The sequence below is a fragment of the Kogia breviceps genome, chromosome 1 (assembly GCF_026419965.1).
Source record: "Kogia breviceps isolate mKogBre1 chromosome 1, mKogBre1 haplotype 1, whole genome shotgun sequence".
Taxonomy (NCBI): Eukaryota; Metazoa; Chordata; class Mammalia; order Artiodactyla; family Physeteridae; genus Kogia; species Kogia breviceps.
In genome coordinates, this window is record NC_081310.1 from 158,190,266 (window position 1) to 158,206,303 (window position 16,038).

At 39.4% G+C, this 16,038-nt stretch overlaps 1 protein-coding gene across 1 annotated transcript in view; it reads right to left on the reverse strand.

Annotated features, from left to right (window-relative positions):
* Nucleotides 1-1,430: 1,430 nt before the first annotated feature.
* Nucleotides 1,431-16,038, reverse strand: part of ZYG11B (zyg-11 family member B, cell cycle regulator) — a 76,613-nt gene continuing 62,005 nt past the window's right edge. Inside the window, exon 14 of the mRNA XM_059038057.2 lies at nucleotides 1,431-3,019. Within this exon, the coding sequence (XP_058894040.1) occupies nucleotides 2,829-3,019 (191 nt within the window). The 3' untranslated portion in view covers nucleotides 1,431-2,828. The remainder of the gene's footprint in view (nucleotides 3,020-16,038) is intronic.

Sequence of the window (16,038 nt, forward strand, 5' to 3'; positions counted from 1 at the left end):
TCTTGTTTTACTCAGTAATACCCACATGCATCATTATAGTTAAAAAAGTCTAATTCCACTTCCTTTTTCCTTTAGTAGATCTAAACCTTGCTGTTGCTTGTGGACTGATGTAGTGATAATTTGCAATATCTGAGCACACCAATGATTTGAGCAATGAGTGGTTCAACCCTAGTCTAAATTGTGCTTGAAACAGCACCTCTAAGCCACTGAAGAGGTAACCCTTGAAGGCACCAAGTTCTGTTACATTCTAGTGTACAAATGCAAACAGAAGGCCTAATAGATTCTTTCTGTAGAGACAGGCCAGTTACACCTCATAATTTCAATTTATATATATATATATATGTATATATACATATATATATATACTGTATTGTAGCCAAATTCAAGACCTTATAGACGATTCTGTGCCATAATTAGATACACAATTTTAAGAGCCATCCCAACCACAAAGGCACTAAAATTTTTATATATTTGGGATGTGCCTAATTATTTTGCTTTTAAGACTCAAAAGTATCTGGCCATGGGGCTTCCCTGGTGGCGCAGTGGTTGGGAGTCCGCCTGCCGATGCGGGGGACACGGGTTTGTGCCCCGGTCCGGGAGGATCCCGCGTGCCGCGGAGCGGTTGGGCCCGTGGGCCATGGCCGCTGGGCCTGCGCGTCCGGGGCCTGTGCTCCGCGGCGGGAGAGGCCGCGGCAGTGAGGGGCCCGCATACCGCAAAAAAAAAAAAAAAAGTATCTGGCCATTACCAGTGCTCAAAGTAGGAAATTTAAATTTAAATATATTTGAGTCTTCATCTATCAACAAGTTATTCTGAGTAATGAAGGGATTTACTGTTTTCCATACATTTTTAGCCATTTCTGAAAACAATTTATAAAGACAAAAACCTAGGATTAGCCTAGAAGGAACATGTACTTTTGTCTTGAATAGGATACAATAGAAACTTGAAGCCAAACTTCTCAAATAGGTTTTTCCTTAACTACAGAAGCTAGAAGACCTAGAAATGGTCTACATAGCTAGCGACTCCAAGCTTTTGTAGGCCATCCTATTTTCTACATTTTGCCTTAGATATTTAAAACCCAGAAAAAGGGGGAAATTTTTAAAAGAATTTTCCGTTTCCTCTGAAACAATTAATCTGTGAAAACTTACCTCACACCTATAAAAATTCCTTAAACCAGTTAAGTCAGAATTAACCCACAATTTAATATGGTTTTTAATGATTCTAAATATCTATTTTCAGTTAGTTTAAGTTTTCACTCCTGTGAAGGAGTACCAAATAATTCAAGTATGACTACTGCTATAGTGGTATGAAATGTGTATGTCAAAAATATTATCAGCATACTAATAAGCCAGCTCCTTTCTAAATAAAAGTGCTTCTGAATAATCACCATGATTTTAAACGTATTATTTAAAATCTCTATTGAAAACATTTTGGCCATCTATGAAAAAAATGCAGTCATCTAAGACTGCAGGTTAATTTTATTCACAAACTAAAATTTAAGATGGATACTCTGATTTCTCTTCAGATCGTATAAATCTTTCGCCTTTTTTTTTTGTTTAATGGAAAATAACTCTCTTGGTGACTTGCTGCCTCCCAACTGCCATTATTGATAACTGATTCTTTAGTCTAGTGTAACAACTCTCTTAAAGGAAAGGCAAATGTCTAAAAAATAACCCATCACAAAATATTTCCTTTTATGCACTGCGACTAGAATCATTACACTGAACAATAGTCTAATTCTTCTTGTTTACTTTTGGCAGTGAGATGTGGATATCCTTCCCCAACATGAAAATATTAAGATACATGTAGTCTGAAACAAAAGAAAATTAACTTCTCATGGCAAAATTTACTGTTGTTAATGGTATTTTAAGTGAGCAGGTAATAATACCATGTGTAGTCTCTATTCCACTGAACAAAATGACTTTGAAATAGAGGGAAAAGGATGGTCTGTTTGAGCAAGAGACGATTTTTGTAAAATTCACATTTTCACAACAATATGACATAAAGAACTTCAGACAGTTCATCTCTAATGCAGAATGCTGTAATATTTTATACTGTGGTGCTTGGGGAAATATTTCTTGAGAGCAACCAGCCGTCTGTGTAGGAAGCAGCAGCCCATGCCTCCAGGAATAAATATGAACAACAAGCTACTGCACAATGCCTCAGGAGAGGTGGGCTCCAGAAGATTAGCCAGTCCCAGTTTAAAAACTATATACCACAAGAGCAGACCTTTTCCCAGTTCCTAAACTCTATTTTCCCTTAGTAGTTTTTCTTTTTAATATATTTTCTGCCAGCCATCCTGGCACCAGCCAGTGAGTAGCTTTCACAAGGAGAGGACTCAGATTTCCATTCTTTCACACTAAGAAGGACATCTTATAAAAGATACACAGACAGAAAATAAAGGCATTTTATACAGAAGCAATATAAAATTTACAACCGAAGCAGTGCCAGAAATCAGGTTAACAGCTTATGTGAAGCTGCAAATTGACTGAAGGGACTTTAAGATCAGAAAAGTCTGGCCTAAGGGTCCGTGCAAACTTCCTCATAAAACTGTAGAATTTTAAGCACAGGTAAGTTCAAACACTGAAGGATGTGGAAATTTTCCTAAAAGGCAATGATGAAGGAAGAGACTCTTCTCATCTGATAAGTTAAAAATCACAAGACAAATCAGAGACTGTTCACATGGGCAGTACTGTACATTATCAATCCCATACTCACTTTATGACTCTTGTTGTAGAAACCCCCAAAACATCAGAGAGGGTAAGATATTCCAAGTGAACCTATCACAAAAAGAATTTCTGTGATTCAATTATCCAATTACCTATAGCTATCAATTTAGTCTGGCCTGGGGCTGCTTTTTACAGGGAGGTGGTCTTCCATGGCGTACAATGTGTTTCTCTAAGCTGTCCAGAATGGCCACAGCAATCTGTTGGACATGAGGATCAGTCTGTTCGTGTTCTTTGATGTTGTATAAATGCTGCAAGCCTCCTTCCTCAATCAGCATGCTGCAATACCTGGAGGCTGAAAGAAAACAGGAGAAAGAGCTTTCCTTAAAAAACTTAATTTGTTTTTTTGTGGAATAATTTTTATTTTTTTGCTTAAGTTTAAGCTGTTTCGTTATTGCTCACTAACATAAGTTAGAGCATGAAAAATATCTCTGTAATGATATTATGCCTACACTACAAGGCCCACACCTAGATCATACACATACCATTTTATATATATATATATAAAAATCATAACCATAACACACAATCTTCTTTGACCCCAAATCATGAGTAAGATGGGTAGTTACACTTTTATGCATTTCCTATGTTAAAAAAAAAACGTAGGGTTTCCCTCGGGACGCAGTGGTTAAGAATCCGCCGGCCAATGCAGGGGACACGGGTTCAAGCCCTGGTCCAGGAAGATCCCACATGCTGCAGAGCAACTAAGCTGGCGCACCACAACTACTGAGCCCACTCGCCCAGTGCCTGTGCTCCGCAACAAGAGAAGCCACCGCCACGAGAAGCCCGCGCTTCTCGTCGAAGAGTCGCCCCCACTCGCTGCAACTAGAGAAAGCCTGCATGCAGCAACAAAGACCCAACACAGCCAAAAATAAATAAAAATTTAATAGCAGTCATAATGTACATGCAGTATTCATTATTTTTAAATATTTTTTTGCCTTTTGCCTTTTTTTACACATGCCTTTTAAAGTTTATTTTTTTAGTTTTAGTCATATTTATTAAAGTCTAATTTACACACAATAAAACACACCTAATTTAATCTATAGTTTTATGAGTTTTGCCAAACGTATACACTTGTGTAACCACCAACACAATCAGGATATGGAATATTTTCAACAACTAAAAAGTTTCCTTGTGGACCTTTGAAGTCAATCTCCCCTGCACCCCTCATCCCAGGTAAGCACTGTTCTAATTTCTGTGATATAGACTTTTGCCTAGAACTTCTTATAAATGGACAGCATGTAACCTTTTGTGTCTGTCTACTTTTGCTCAGCATGATGTTTTCCAGATGCTTCCAAGTTGTTACCTGTATGTAATCTTTTTTTGTTGTTTTAAGCTGAGAAGTATTCCACTGCATTGAATATGTCACATGTTTTCAATGCTATTGTACTGATGGACATTTGTTGGACGTTCTCTCTCCCTGAGCATTTCATTACAATGACTAAAAATGCTATAATCATTCTTTCTCAAGTTTTTTGGGAACTTTTCATTCCCTGGATCTTAAGAAAATACCTAAAATGATGGGCAAATGCTAAATGTATGTTTATTTTTTAAATTATTTTATTTTATTTTTGAATTTTATTGTATTTATTTTTTTATACAGCAGGTTCTTATTAGTTGTCCATTTTATACACATCAGTGTATACATGTCAATCCCAATTGCCCAATTCATCGCACGCCCATCCCCCCACCACCACCACTTTCCCCCCTTGGTGTCCATACATTTGTTCTCTATATCTGTGTCTCAATTTCTGACCTGCAAACTGGTTCATCTGTACCATTTTTCTAGGTTCCACATATATGCATTAATATACGATATTTGTTTTTCTCTTTCTGACTTACTTCACTCTGTATGACAGTCTCTAGATCCATCCATAAATGTATGTTTAACTTTATAAGAAATCATCAAATTGTTTTCTGAAATGGTTGTATAATTTTTCATTCCCATCAGCAATGAATGAGAAAGTTGCTTCATGTCCTTCCTCATCAACACTTGTCATTGTCCATCTTTTTGATTACAGGCAGTCTTCCTAGCAGGTGTAAAGTGGCTTACACCTCATTGTGGCTTTAATTTATATTTTCTAATGACTAATGATGCTGAACTTTTTTTTGCCATCATGACAGTATCTTTATTTTTTTAATTTATTTTTTTGGCCATGCCCTGTGGCATGCAGGATCTTAAGTTCCCCGACCAGGGATCAAACCCGTGCCCCGTGCAGGGGAAGCATGGAGTCTTAACCACTGGACCACCAGGGAAGTCCTGAACTTCTTTTAATGTGCTTATTGGCCATTTGTATATTTTCTTTGAAGAAATGTCTATTCGGATCCTTTGCCAATTTTTAAACCGGGTTATTTCCCTTTTTACTATTGTGTTTATATATTCTGAAAACAAATCTCTCATCAGGTATATAATTTGCAAATATTTTCAACCATGCTGGGAGTCATCTTTTCACTTTCTTGATGGTGTCCTTTAAATCACAAAAGTTGGGCTTCCCTGGTGGCTCAGTGGTTGAGAATCTGCCTGCCGATGCAGGGGACACGGGTTCGTGCCCCGGTCCGGGAAGATCCCACATGCCGCGGAGCTGCTGGGCCTGTGGCCCATGGCCGCTGGGCCTGTGTGTCCGGAGCCTGTGCTCCGCAACGGGAGGGGCCACAACAGTGAGAGGCCCACGTACCACAAAAAATAAATAAATAAATAAATCACAAAAGTTTTAAAATTTTTTATTAAATCCAATTAGACTAGTTTTCTTTTGTCACATGCTTTTGGTGTCCTATATAAGAAATCATTGCTTAATCCAACATCATAAACATTTATACCTATGTTTTCTTTTAAAAGTTTTATATGCTTATGTATGTGTAAATGTAATTCTTATACTTAGGCCTGTAATCCATTTTTGAGTTAATTTTTGTATATGGAATGAGGTAAGGGTCAAAGTTCTTTCTTTTACATGTGCCTACTCAGTTTTCCCAGCACCATTTGTATAAAAAGCTGTTCTTTCCCCACTGAACTGTCTTGGCACCCTTGTCAAAAATCAATTAACCATAGATGCATGGTTATTTTTGGACTCTCAATTCTATTGCATTGATCTATACATCTATCCTAATGATGTTGAGCATCTTTTCATGTGCTTATTTGCCATCTGTAAATCTCTGGTAAAAAGTCTGTTCAACTCTTTTGTCCATTTTCTTGTATTGTTTTCTGATCATTAAGTTTTGAGAGTACATGGTATATTTTGAACACAAATGCTTTATCAGACATGTGATTTGAAAATTTTGACCCAGTATGTGCACTGACTTTTCATTTTCTTGACAAAGTCTTTCAAAAAGCTGAAGTCCTTAAGTTTGATTTGTTCACGTCCAATTTAGCAGGTTTTTCTTTTTCTTTTCTTTTTTGGCTACTCTGTGTGGCTTGCAGAATCTTAGTTCCCCAACCAGGGATTGAACCCGCATGCCCTGCAGTGGAAGTGTGGTGTCTTAACCACTGGACTGCCAGGGAAGTCACTAGTTTTTTCTTTTGTAGATCATACTTTTGTGCATATTTAAGAATTTGATCTCAACAGATGCAGAAAAAGCTTTCGACAAAATTCAACACCCATTTATTATAAAAACCCACCAGAAAGTAGGCACAGAGGGAACTTACCTCAACATAATAAAGGCCATATATGACAAACCCACAGCCAACATCATTCTCAATGGTGAAAAACTGAAACCATTTCCACTAAGATCAGGAAGAAAACAACGTTGCCCACTCTCACCACTATTATTCAACATAGTTTTGGAAGTTTTAGCCACAGCAATCAGAGAAGAAAAAGAAATAACAGGAATCCAAATCGGAAAAGAAGAAGTAAAACTGTCACTGTTTGCACATGACATGATACTATACATAGAGAATCCTAAAGATGCTACCAGAAAACTACTAGAGCTAATCAATGAATTTGGTAAAGCAGCAGGATACAAAATTAATGCACAGAAATATCTGGCATTCCTATAAACTAATGATGAAAAATCTGAAAGAGAAATTAAGGAAACACTCCCATTTACCACTACAACAAAAAGAATAAAATACCTAGAAATAAACCTACTTAAGGAGACAAAAGACCTGTATACAGAAAACTGTAAGACACTGATGAAAGAAATTAAACATGACACAAACAGATGGAGAGATATATCATGTTCTTGGATTGAAAGAATCAACATTGTGAAAATGACTATACTACCCAAAGCATTCTACAGATTCAATGCAATCCCTATTAAACTACCACTGGCATTTTTCACTGAACTAGAACAAAAAATTGCACAATTTGTATGGAAACACAAAAGACCCCAAATAGCCAAAGCAAACTTGAGAAAGAAAAACAGAGCTGGAGGAATCAGGCTCCTGAACTTCAGACTATACTGCAAAGCCAGAGTAATCAAGACAGTATGGTACTGGCACAAAAACAGAAGTATATATCAATGGAAAGGATAGAAAGCCCAGAGATAAACCCACACACCTATGGTCACCGTATCTTTGATAAAGGAGGCAAGGATATACAATGGAGGACAGTCTCTTCAATAAGTGGTGCTGGGAAAACTGGACAGCTACATGTAAAAGAATGAAATTACAACACTCCCTAACACCATACACAAAAATAAACTCAAAATGGATTAAAGACATAAATGTAAGGCCAGACACTATAAAACTCTTAGAGGAAAACACAGGCAGAACACTCTAAGACACAAATCACAGCAAGATCCTTTCTGACGACCTCCTAGAGAAATGGAAGTAAAAACAAAAATAAACAAATGGGATCTAATGAAACTTAAAAGTTTTGCACAGCAAAGGAAACCATAAACAAGACGAAAAGACAACAGTCAGAATGGGAGAAAACATTTGCAAACAAAGTAACTGACAAAGGGTTAATCTCCAAAATATACAAGCAGCTCATGCAGCTCAGTATCAAAAAAACAAACAACCCAATCCAAAAATGGGCAGAAGATCTAAATAGACATTTCTCCAAACAAGACATACAGATTGCCAAAAAACACATGAAAGGATGCTCAACATCACTAATCATTAGAGAAATGCAAATCAAAACTACAATGAGGAATCACCTCACACCGGTCAGAATGGCCATCATCAAAAAATCTACAAACAGTAAATGCTGGAGAGGGTGTGGAGTAAAGGGAACCCCCTTGCACTGCTGGTGGCAATGTAAATTTATACAGTCACTATGGAGAACAGTATGGAGGTTCCTTAAAAAACTAAAAATAGAACTACCATACAACCCAGCAATCCCACTACTGGGCATATGCCCTGAGAAAATCATAATTAAAAAAGAGTCATGTACCACAATGTTCACTGAAGCTCTATTCACAATAGCCAGGACATGGAAGCAACCTAAGTGTCCATCGACAGATGAATGGATAAAGAATATGTGGCACATATATACAATGGCATATTACTCAGCCATAAAAAGAAATGAAACTGAGATATTTGTAGTGAGGTGGATGGACCTAGAGACTGTCTGTACAGAGTGAAGTAAGTCAGAAAGAAAAACAAATACCGTATGCTAAGACATATATATGGAATCTAAAAAAAAAAAAAAAAAAAAAAAAAAGTGGGCTTCCCTGGTGGTGCAGTGGTTGAGAGTCCGCCTGCCGATGCAGGGGACATGGGATCATGCCCCGGTCTGGGAAGATCCCACATACCGCGGAGCGGCTAGGCCCGTGAGCCATGGCCGCTGAGCCTGTGTCCGGAGCCTGTGCTCCGCAACAGGAGAGGCCACAACAGTGAGAGGCCCGCGTACCGAAAAAAAAAAAAAAAAAAAAAGGTTCCGAAGAACCTAGAGGCAGGACAGGATAAAGACGCAGACATAGAGAATGGACTTGGGGACATGGGGAGGGGGAAGGGTAAGCTGGGACGAAGAGAGAGAGTGGCACAGACATACATACACTACCAAATGTAAAAAAGATAGCTAGTGGAAAGCAGCTGCATAGCACAGGGAGATCAGCACCATGCTTTGTGTCGTGTCCATCTAGAGGGGTGAGACAGGGAGGGTAGGAGGGAGATGCAAGAGAGAGGAGATATACGGATATATGTATATGTATAGCTGATTCACTTTGTTATACAGCAGAAACTAACATACCATTGTAAAGCAATTATACTCCAATAAAAATATTTTAAAAAAAAGAATCTGCCTAAGACAAGGTTACAAATATTTTGTCACACTTTCTTCTATAAACTTTTAATAGTTTTTGGTTTCATATTGAGACTTATGATCAATTAAGAGTTAAATTTTTTTTAATTAATTATTTTGGCTGTGCCAGGTCTTAGGTGCAGCATGCAGGATCTTTGTTGTGGCATGAGGGATCTTCAGTTGTGGCATGTGGGCTTCTTAGTTGTGGCATATGGACTCTTAGTTGCAGCATGCATGCAGGATCTAGTTCTCCAACCAGGGATCAAACCTGGGCCCCCTGCACTGGGAACTTGGAGTCTTAGCCAATGGATCACCAGGGAAGTCCCAAAAGTTAATTTTTGTATACAAGGTATGAATCAGAGTTGTTTGGTTTTTTTTTGTTTTTTGTTTTTTTTTGCAGATAGAGATACACTTGATGCAGTACTGTTTGTTGAAAAGACTCTTATTTCTCTATTGAATTGCTTTGAACTTAGGTTGAAAACTAACTAACCATATGTGTATAGGTCTGTTTCTGTACTCTTTATTCTGGTCATTTGAACATTCTTTGTCTATGTTTATGCCTGGACTTCCAATTGGTGTCTGAAGTGAGGGCAGTTTTGTGGGACTGAGCCCTTAAATTGTGGAATCTGACACTATCTCCAGGTAAAGTGTCAGAATTGAACTAAATTTGTAGGACACCCAGTCAATGTCAGCTGAGAAATGGAGAACTTTTTGGTGGGATGTGAAAAACACACATATCAGAATTGGTGTCAGAAGTGGGACTTGCTATCCTGGTCCTGGCTTATGGAAACATGTGGTTAGGGAATAGAAAGGATAAAAAGGTGAGGGATAAGGAACCTTTGGTTCTTGGGTGGCTACTCCATGATGTGGAGTAGCAGCTGTGCTGCAATCAGTTACTAACAGTACAAGTTACCAGTGGAATTTATTTTTTTATTTATGTTTTTAAGAGTTTTGTTAAATGTTTGGGTTTTTTAAAAAATTATTTATTTATTTATTTGGTTGCGCTGGGTCTTAGTTGCAGCAGGCAGGCCCCTTAGTTGTGGCATGCAAACTCCCAGTTGTAGCATGCATGTGGGATCTAGTTCCCCAACCAGGGGTCAAACCCGGGCCCCCTGCACTAGGAGCACGGAGTCTCAACCACTGTGCCACCAGGGAAGTCCCAACCAATGGAATTTAGAGATGAATCCAAACCTGACCAGCAATTGCTTTATCTAATCAAGGCAAAGATTGACAAAAGGCCAGGAATCCTTGGCTTGACTCCTTACTGGGGACTTAAAGCCTTTTGCACAAGAGTGGGTAACTTAGAAAGTGGAGAAGTTCCTGGTGAAGTCCTAATGTGGGCTACAATTACAGAGTTAAAAAAAAAAAGTGTAAGGATTGACAGGATTATGAAAGTTGGGAGTGTTTTTTTTAAAATAGTTATTTAGGGCTTCCCTGGTGGCGCAGTGGTTGAGAGTCCGCCTGCCGATGCAGGGGACACGGGTTCGTGCCCCGGTCTGGGAGGATCCCACGTGCCGCGGAGCAGCTGGGCCCGTGAGCCATGGCCGCTGAGCCTGCGCGTCCGGAGCCTGTGCTCCGCAATGGGAGAGGCCACAACAGTGAGAGGCCCGCATACTACCAAAAAAAAAAAAAAAAAAAAAAAAAAGTTATTTATTTATTTGGCTGCATCGAGTTTTAGTTGCGGCCCACGGGCTCTAGAGCCTGTGGGCTTAGTTGTCCCAAGGCATGTGGGATCTTAGTTCCCCGACCAGGGACCAAACCCACGTCCCCTGCATTGGTAGGCAGATACTTAACTACTGGATCACCAAGGAAGTCCTGAAAGTTGGAATGTTTAAACAGACTTTACGTAAAGAAGTTGTGTCCCCTTTGCCTCAATATTTTATGGAAATGAGTATTATGTCTGGCTGGGGAACACTCTCCTACCTAGTACTGTAAAACCAAAATCTGTGGATGATTACAGTTAGGAATATAAGGGTTAACAGAATTAAGGTAAAAGTTTGTAGGAGAATTGGTATGGTTGAACAGACTTTATGTGAAGTGGTTACATTTCTTTTACCTGATGGTATTATGAGGATGAACGTTTCATTGACTGGGAAATGTTTCCACTACCTAACATCATAAAACAGAAAGCAGGTAAATCCACCTTTCAAGCAATGTTAACTGGACATGCTAAATGGGAACCAGTAAGATTGCCCAAGTCAATGCAATGTAGACTAGAAGCTGGAGTGCTGGTAGGGACAAATTCTCTGTGCCACAGCCCTATGTGAAGGACTGACTGGGGTTTATGGAAAAAGCCTGTGAGTGCCTACCAGAGATGATTACTGGGACTCTGGACTTGAGAATTTCCATTTGAGGGATATTTACTACCTTGCTATTTGACATTAATTGAAGCTACCCTCATGACTGAAGGACAAAAAATGATCTTCAAACCTGAAATACCCAAGACGTTTTGAGTGATGTCAGAGAAACACTCTAATGGGGATGGCAGTGCCCAGAAGAGTTCCATAATAAAACAGAATTGGTTTATATAGGATTGTGCTACCTGCAGAATGCAAGAAGGAGATAACTCATGAACAGGGAGCCTCTTTCCCCCTAGTCAGTCCCTAGGACTGACTTCAGAACTGCACAGGGAGCTGCCAGATTGTATAGTCACTTGGACAGTGCCCTATAAACAGCTCTCCAACAATCAACAAACAGCTGCTTGGTTTGTGGATAGAAGTTCCAAGGTAAACAGACAACATCCTGTTTGGAAGGCCACCATTCTGATTGAAAGAGGTAAAACCAAAACAGCTCTGTGGACTGAACTGCATGCTGTTTTCCCAGCAAGGATGAAAAATTGAATAGTGGTAAAAGCCTCTGTTTGGGTTTTTTCATGGACAGTGGCCAATGGTCTAGCCATGTGGTGGATACAAGGGCAATGGAAACCTGGTCATTAAGGCAGGACATGTCTGTGCCCATCAGAAGAACTCTCTTCCATGTTCAGAAGCTGACTGGAACTGACAAGCAGATATCCCAATGTGCTTGCTTGAGGTAGCCACCTGAGTCCATGAGATGAGAGGATATGGAGGAACTGCAGCAATGCAGAAATGGACTGAATCTAGACATATTCCTCTTGCATTTTGAGGCAAAAAGTGACAGAGTCAAGGAAAACATTTTCTAATCCTACAATGTCCAACAATGGGCAGAGAGATCCTCCTCAGAGTAATAGTTTGATAGAGAATTGGAATGGGCAATTAAAACATTAGTTATCTAAAATCAGAGGTGGGAAGGAGCGGGGAGATACAGGCCTGAAGGGCTAGCTTTCACACCTTCACAAGTATATGTATGCTCACACTCAATGAGTGGAGCTAAAAGAATGTCCCCACTAGGGACTTCCCTGGTGGAGCAGTGGATAAGACTCTGCACTTCCAATGCAGGGGGCCCAGGTTTGATCCCTGGTCAGGGAACTAAGTCCTACATGCATGCCACAACTAAGAGTTTGCATGCCACAACTAAGGAGCCCACATGCCGCAACTAAGAAGCTCTGGAGCTGCAACTAAGGAGCCCACATGCTGCAACCAAGGAGCTGGTGAGCTGCAATTAAGACCCAGCACAACTAGATAGATAGATAGAACGTCCCCACTGGATATTCTCCTGTTTTTCTGGGGAACCTGGGGAAGAGGGAGTGGGAAAGGATGTTGATATGATTATGTAATTCTTGCTAAGGGAGGATACTGGTATAATGACTATACTTTTTTCTTCTTCTTCCCCATATCACAACGTTTTTTAATTTCCCTACCTGTTACAGTGGTCACAGAACCAAGGCTGCAACTAAAATGCTGGAAGCAGGGATGATTCCTAAGCAAGAAACTGTAACTATGTTGTAAAATCTTTTTGTCAGGATTCCCAAGGGCCTAATGGGTTGGGTTATGCCTTAACTCCATCTGACAAAATTGGGGATAACACTGAATGCAACAATATTGCCTCGTGGTAAAAACAGCCCACTAGTTCTGCACCTATGTAATCTTACCCTATCTGAATGACAGCGGACTGAGGGGGAGACACTTGCTAGACTAGTATTGCTGTTGGCCATCTAGACCAACACAGTGGCCAAAATTAATGTCTCCTCCAAAGGTGGAAAAGTTTGAGTGTACATGAAGAGAAGGAGGAATCGGAGCTGAGGGTACAGGAATGAATAAATAGGCTATGAAATAAGAGACTAACTCAATATGACATTAACACATCAAAAAAGGCTGAGAGGGCTTCCCTGGTTGCGCAGTGGTTGAGAGTACGCCTGCCGATGCAGGGGACACGGGTTTGTGCCCCAGTCCAGGAAGATCCCACATGCCACGGAGCAGCTGGGCCCGTGAGCCATGGCCACTGAGCCTGTGCGTCCAGAGCCTGTGCTCCGCAACCGGAGAGGTCGCAACAGTGAGAGGCCCGTGTACCGCAAAAAAAAAAAAAAAAAAAAAGGCTGAGAGCAAGAGATATTATCTCTTAGCTTAAGAGCAATATATGACTTCACCCTAAGACCACTTCTGCTTTTGGAGCCTTACAAAATCTACTGGAAGCCTGCAAACCACAGTGGCCTTGCCCTGGGAGACATCCCACTCTGTCACCTCATTACCATATGTCAAAAGGGGATCCTTATGAATGACAAAAGACACTCCTCTCACTCAGGAAATTATAAAGGTTTGAGGAGTTCTGTGCTAGGAACCAGGAACAAAGACCAAATATAGTTCTTATTATATCTTCTGGTCTTTGATGACAGATCCCTTAAAACAAAATGATTGTAACAGTTAACAGATACTAGCATATTACTGAAGTCCCATTCAGTCATTAATAATTAGTCCAGTTTATCATATGAAAATGTCTCCCAGGGCAAGGGAGTATTCACCATGTTGGTGAATGCACTCACATGCCTGGATGGTGGGACAGCCTAGTTCCATGGGGACAGAAGCTCCTGTGCTCAGAATCCTTCAAAACCCTGCCCTACGTATCTCTTAATCTGGCTGCTCATCTGCATCCTTTATAATAAACTGGTAAATATAATTAAATGTTTCTCTGAGTTCTGTGAGCTGCTCTAGCAAATTAATTGAACCAGAGGCGGGGGTTGTGGGAACCTCAGATCTACAGCTAGTCAGTCAGAAGCACAGGTAACAACATAAACTTGGGATTGGCATCTGAAGGAGGGACAGCAGTATTGTGGGATTGAGCCCTTAACCTGTGGGATCTGACACTATCTCCAGGTAGACAGTGTCAGAATTGAGTTAAATTTGTTGGACACCCAGTCAGTGTCTGCTGAGAATTAAGTGAACTGCTTGATGAGGTACGGAAAAAACACACATTTGGAGCCACAAAACACCTGTCTTGATTACTGTAACTCTATAGTATGTCTTGAAGTCAGGTAGTATAGCTCCTCCAATTTTGTTCTTCGTTTTTCTAAGTTGTTTCAATATTCTAGGTCCTTTGCATTTCTGTATGAATTTTAGAATCAGCCTGTGAATTTCTCTTCTGCTAAGACTGCTAAGATTTTGACTGGGACTATATAAATCGACAGTACATTTGGAGAGAATTGCCATTTTAACAATAGTAAGTCTTCTAACTCATAAGTGCCGTCCTTCTATTTGGTTAGGCCTTCTCTAACGTCTCTCAGCAATGCTTTGTTTTTCTCAGTGTACAGGTCTTGTACATCTTTGTCAGATATATCCCTAAGTATTTCATAGTTTTTGGTAAAACTGTAAATGTCATTTTTTCATTTATATTGGTTGCAGCTAATATAAAGAAATGCAACTGATTTGTGTATATTGATCTTGTATCCTGGAACCTTGCTAAACTCACTTATTAGGTCTAGTTGCCCTCTTGTAGATTTCATGGGATTTTTCTACATAGATATCACATCACCTGTGAATAAAAACAGTTTTACTTCATTCTTTCCAATCTGGATGCCTTCTGTTTCTTTCCTGATCACACTGGACAGAACCTTCATTACAATGTTCAATAGCAGTGAGGTTGGACATCCTTGCCTTGTTCCTGATCTTAGAGGGGAAACAGTCACATTTATTTTTTCACTATTAATTTTGATGTTAGCTGTAGGATATCCTTAGATGCTCTTTCTGCATCTACTGAGATGATCAGATTGTTTTTCTTTCCTGGTCTGGTAATAGGAAGAAACACATTGATTTACAAATGTTAAACCAACTTTGCATTCCTGGAATAACCTCCTTGGTCCTTTTTATATACTGTTGGGTTCCATTTGTTAAAAAATGTTTAAGAATTTCCTCATCTAGGCTCATGAGAGATCTTGTTCAGTAATTTTCTTATGTCTTTGCCTGGTATTGATATCAGGATAATTCTGGTGTTCTTGCTTTCTAATTTTTTTTAAACCAGCTTTCTTTCAGTTTGGATATTTTCTATTGCTGTGTATTCAATTTCACCAACCTTTTCTTATTTGTATCTACTCTTAAGCTCACCCAAATATTTTTCATGTCAAATTATTTTTTTTAAACATTACTTTTCCTCCTCTTAATTTCATGTTTTCTTTAAAATCTTGGATCGTATCTATTTAAAAAGTTTGAATTTTTCTTCCTGCTAATTCCATCATCACTACCATTTCTGGGTCTGTTTCAATTGTCTTATTTTTCTCCTGGTTATGGGTCATATTTTTCTGCTTCATCTTTCATCTAGCAACTCTTACCATATAACTAAACATGTTGTTGAGTGTATAGATTTTGTTGTCTTTTTTAAAAGAGTGCTTAGTTTTTCTCTGACAGTTTACTTGCAGAGCAGCTTCATCATTTCAAGACTTGCTTTTAAGCTTCACAGGGTTGCCTTAGAGAAACCTTTAATTTAGGGCTAGTTTAATCTTTTCTGGCATCTGTAGTGAATGTCCTGGGTATTAAGTTCTTTCCACTGTTTGGAATTCGAATATTTTCTAACCTGTGTAAGCTCCATGTGTCGTTCAGTTAGCAGCTCCTTGGTATTTGTTCTTTCTCAGGCCTCAGGAAGTCTCACCCTAGGCATGCACAGCCTAAGACTCAAGAAACTCCTATGAAGATGTCTGAAGTTCTTTCTTAGAACAGTGCAAGTGTCATTCACCACTGTCACTGATTTCTACTATTGCCAAGCTCATTCTGAAAGTATAAATTTAGTTCAT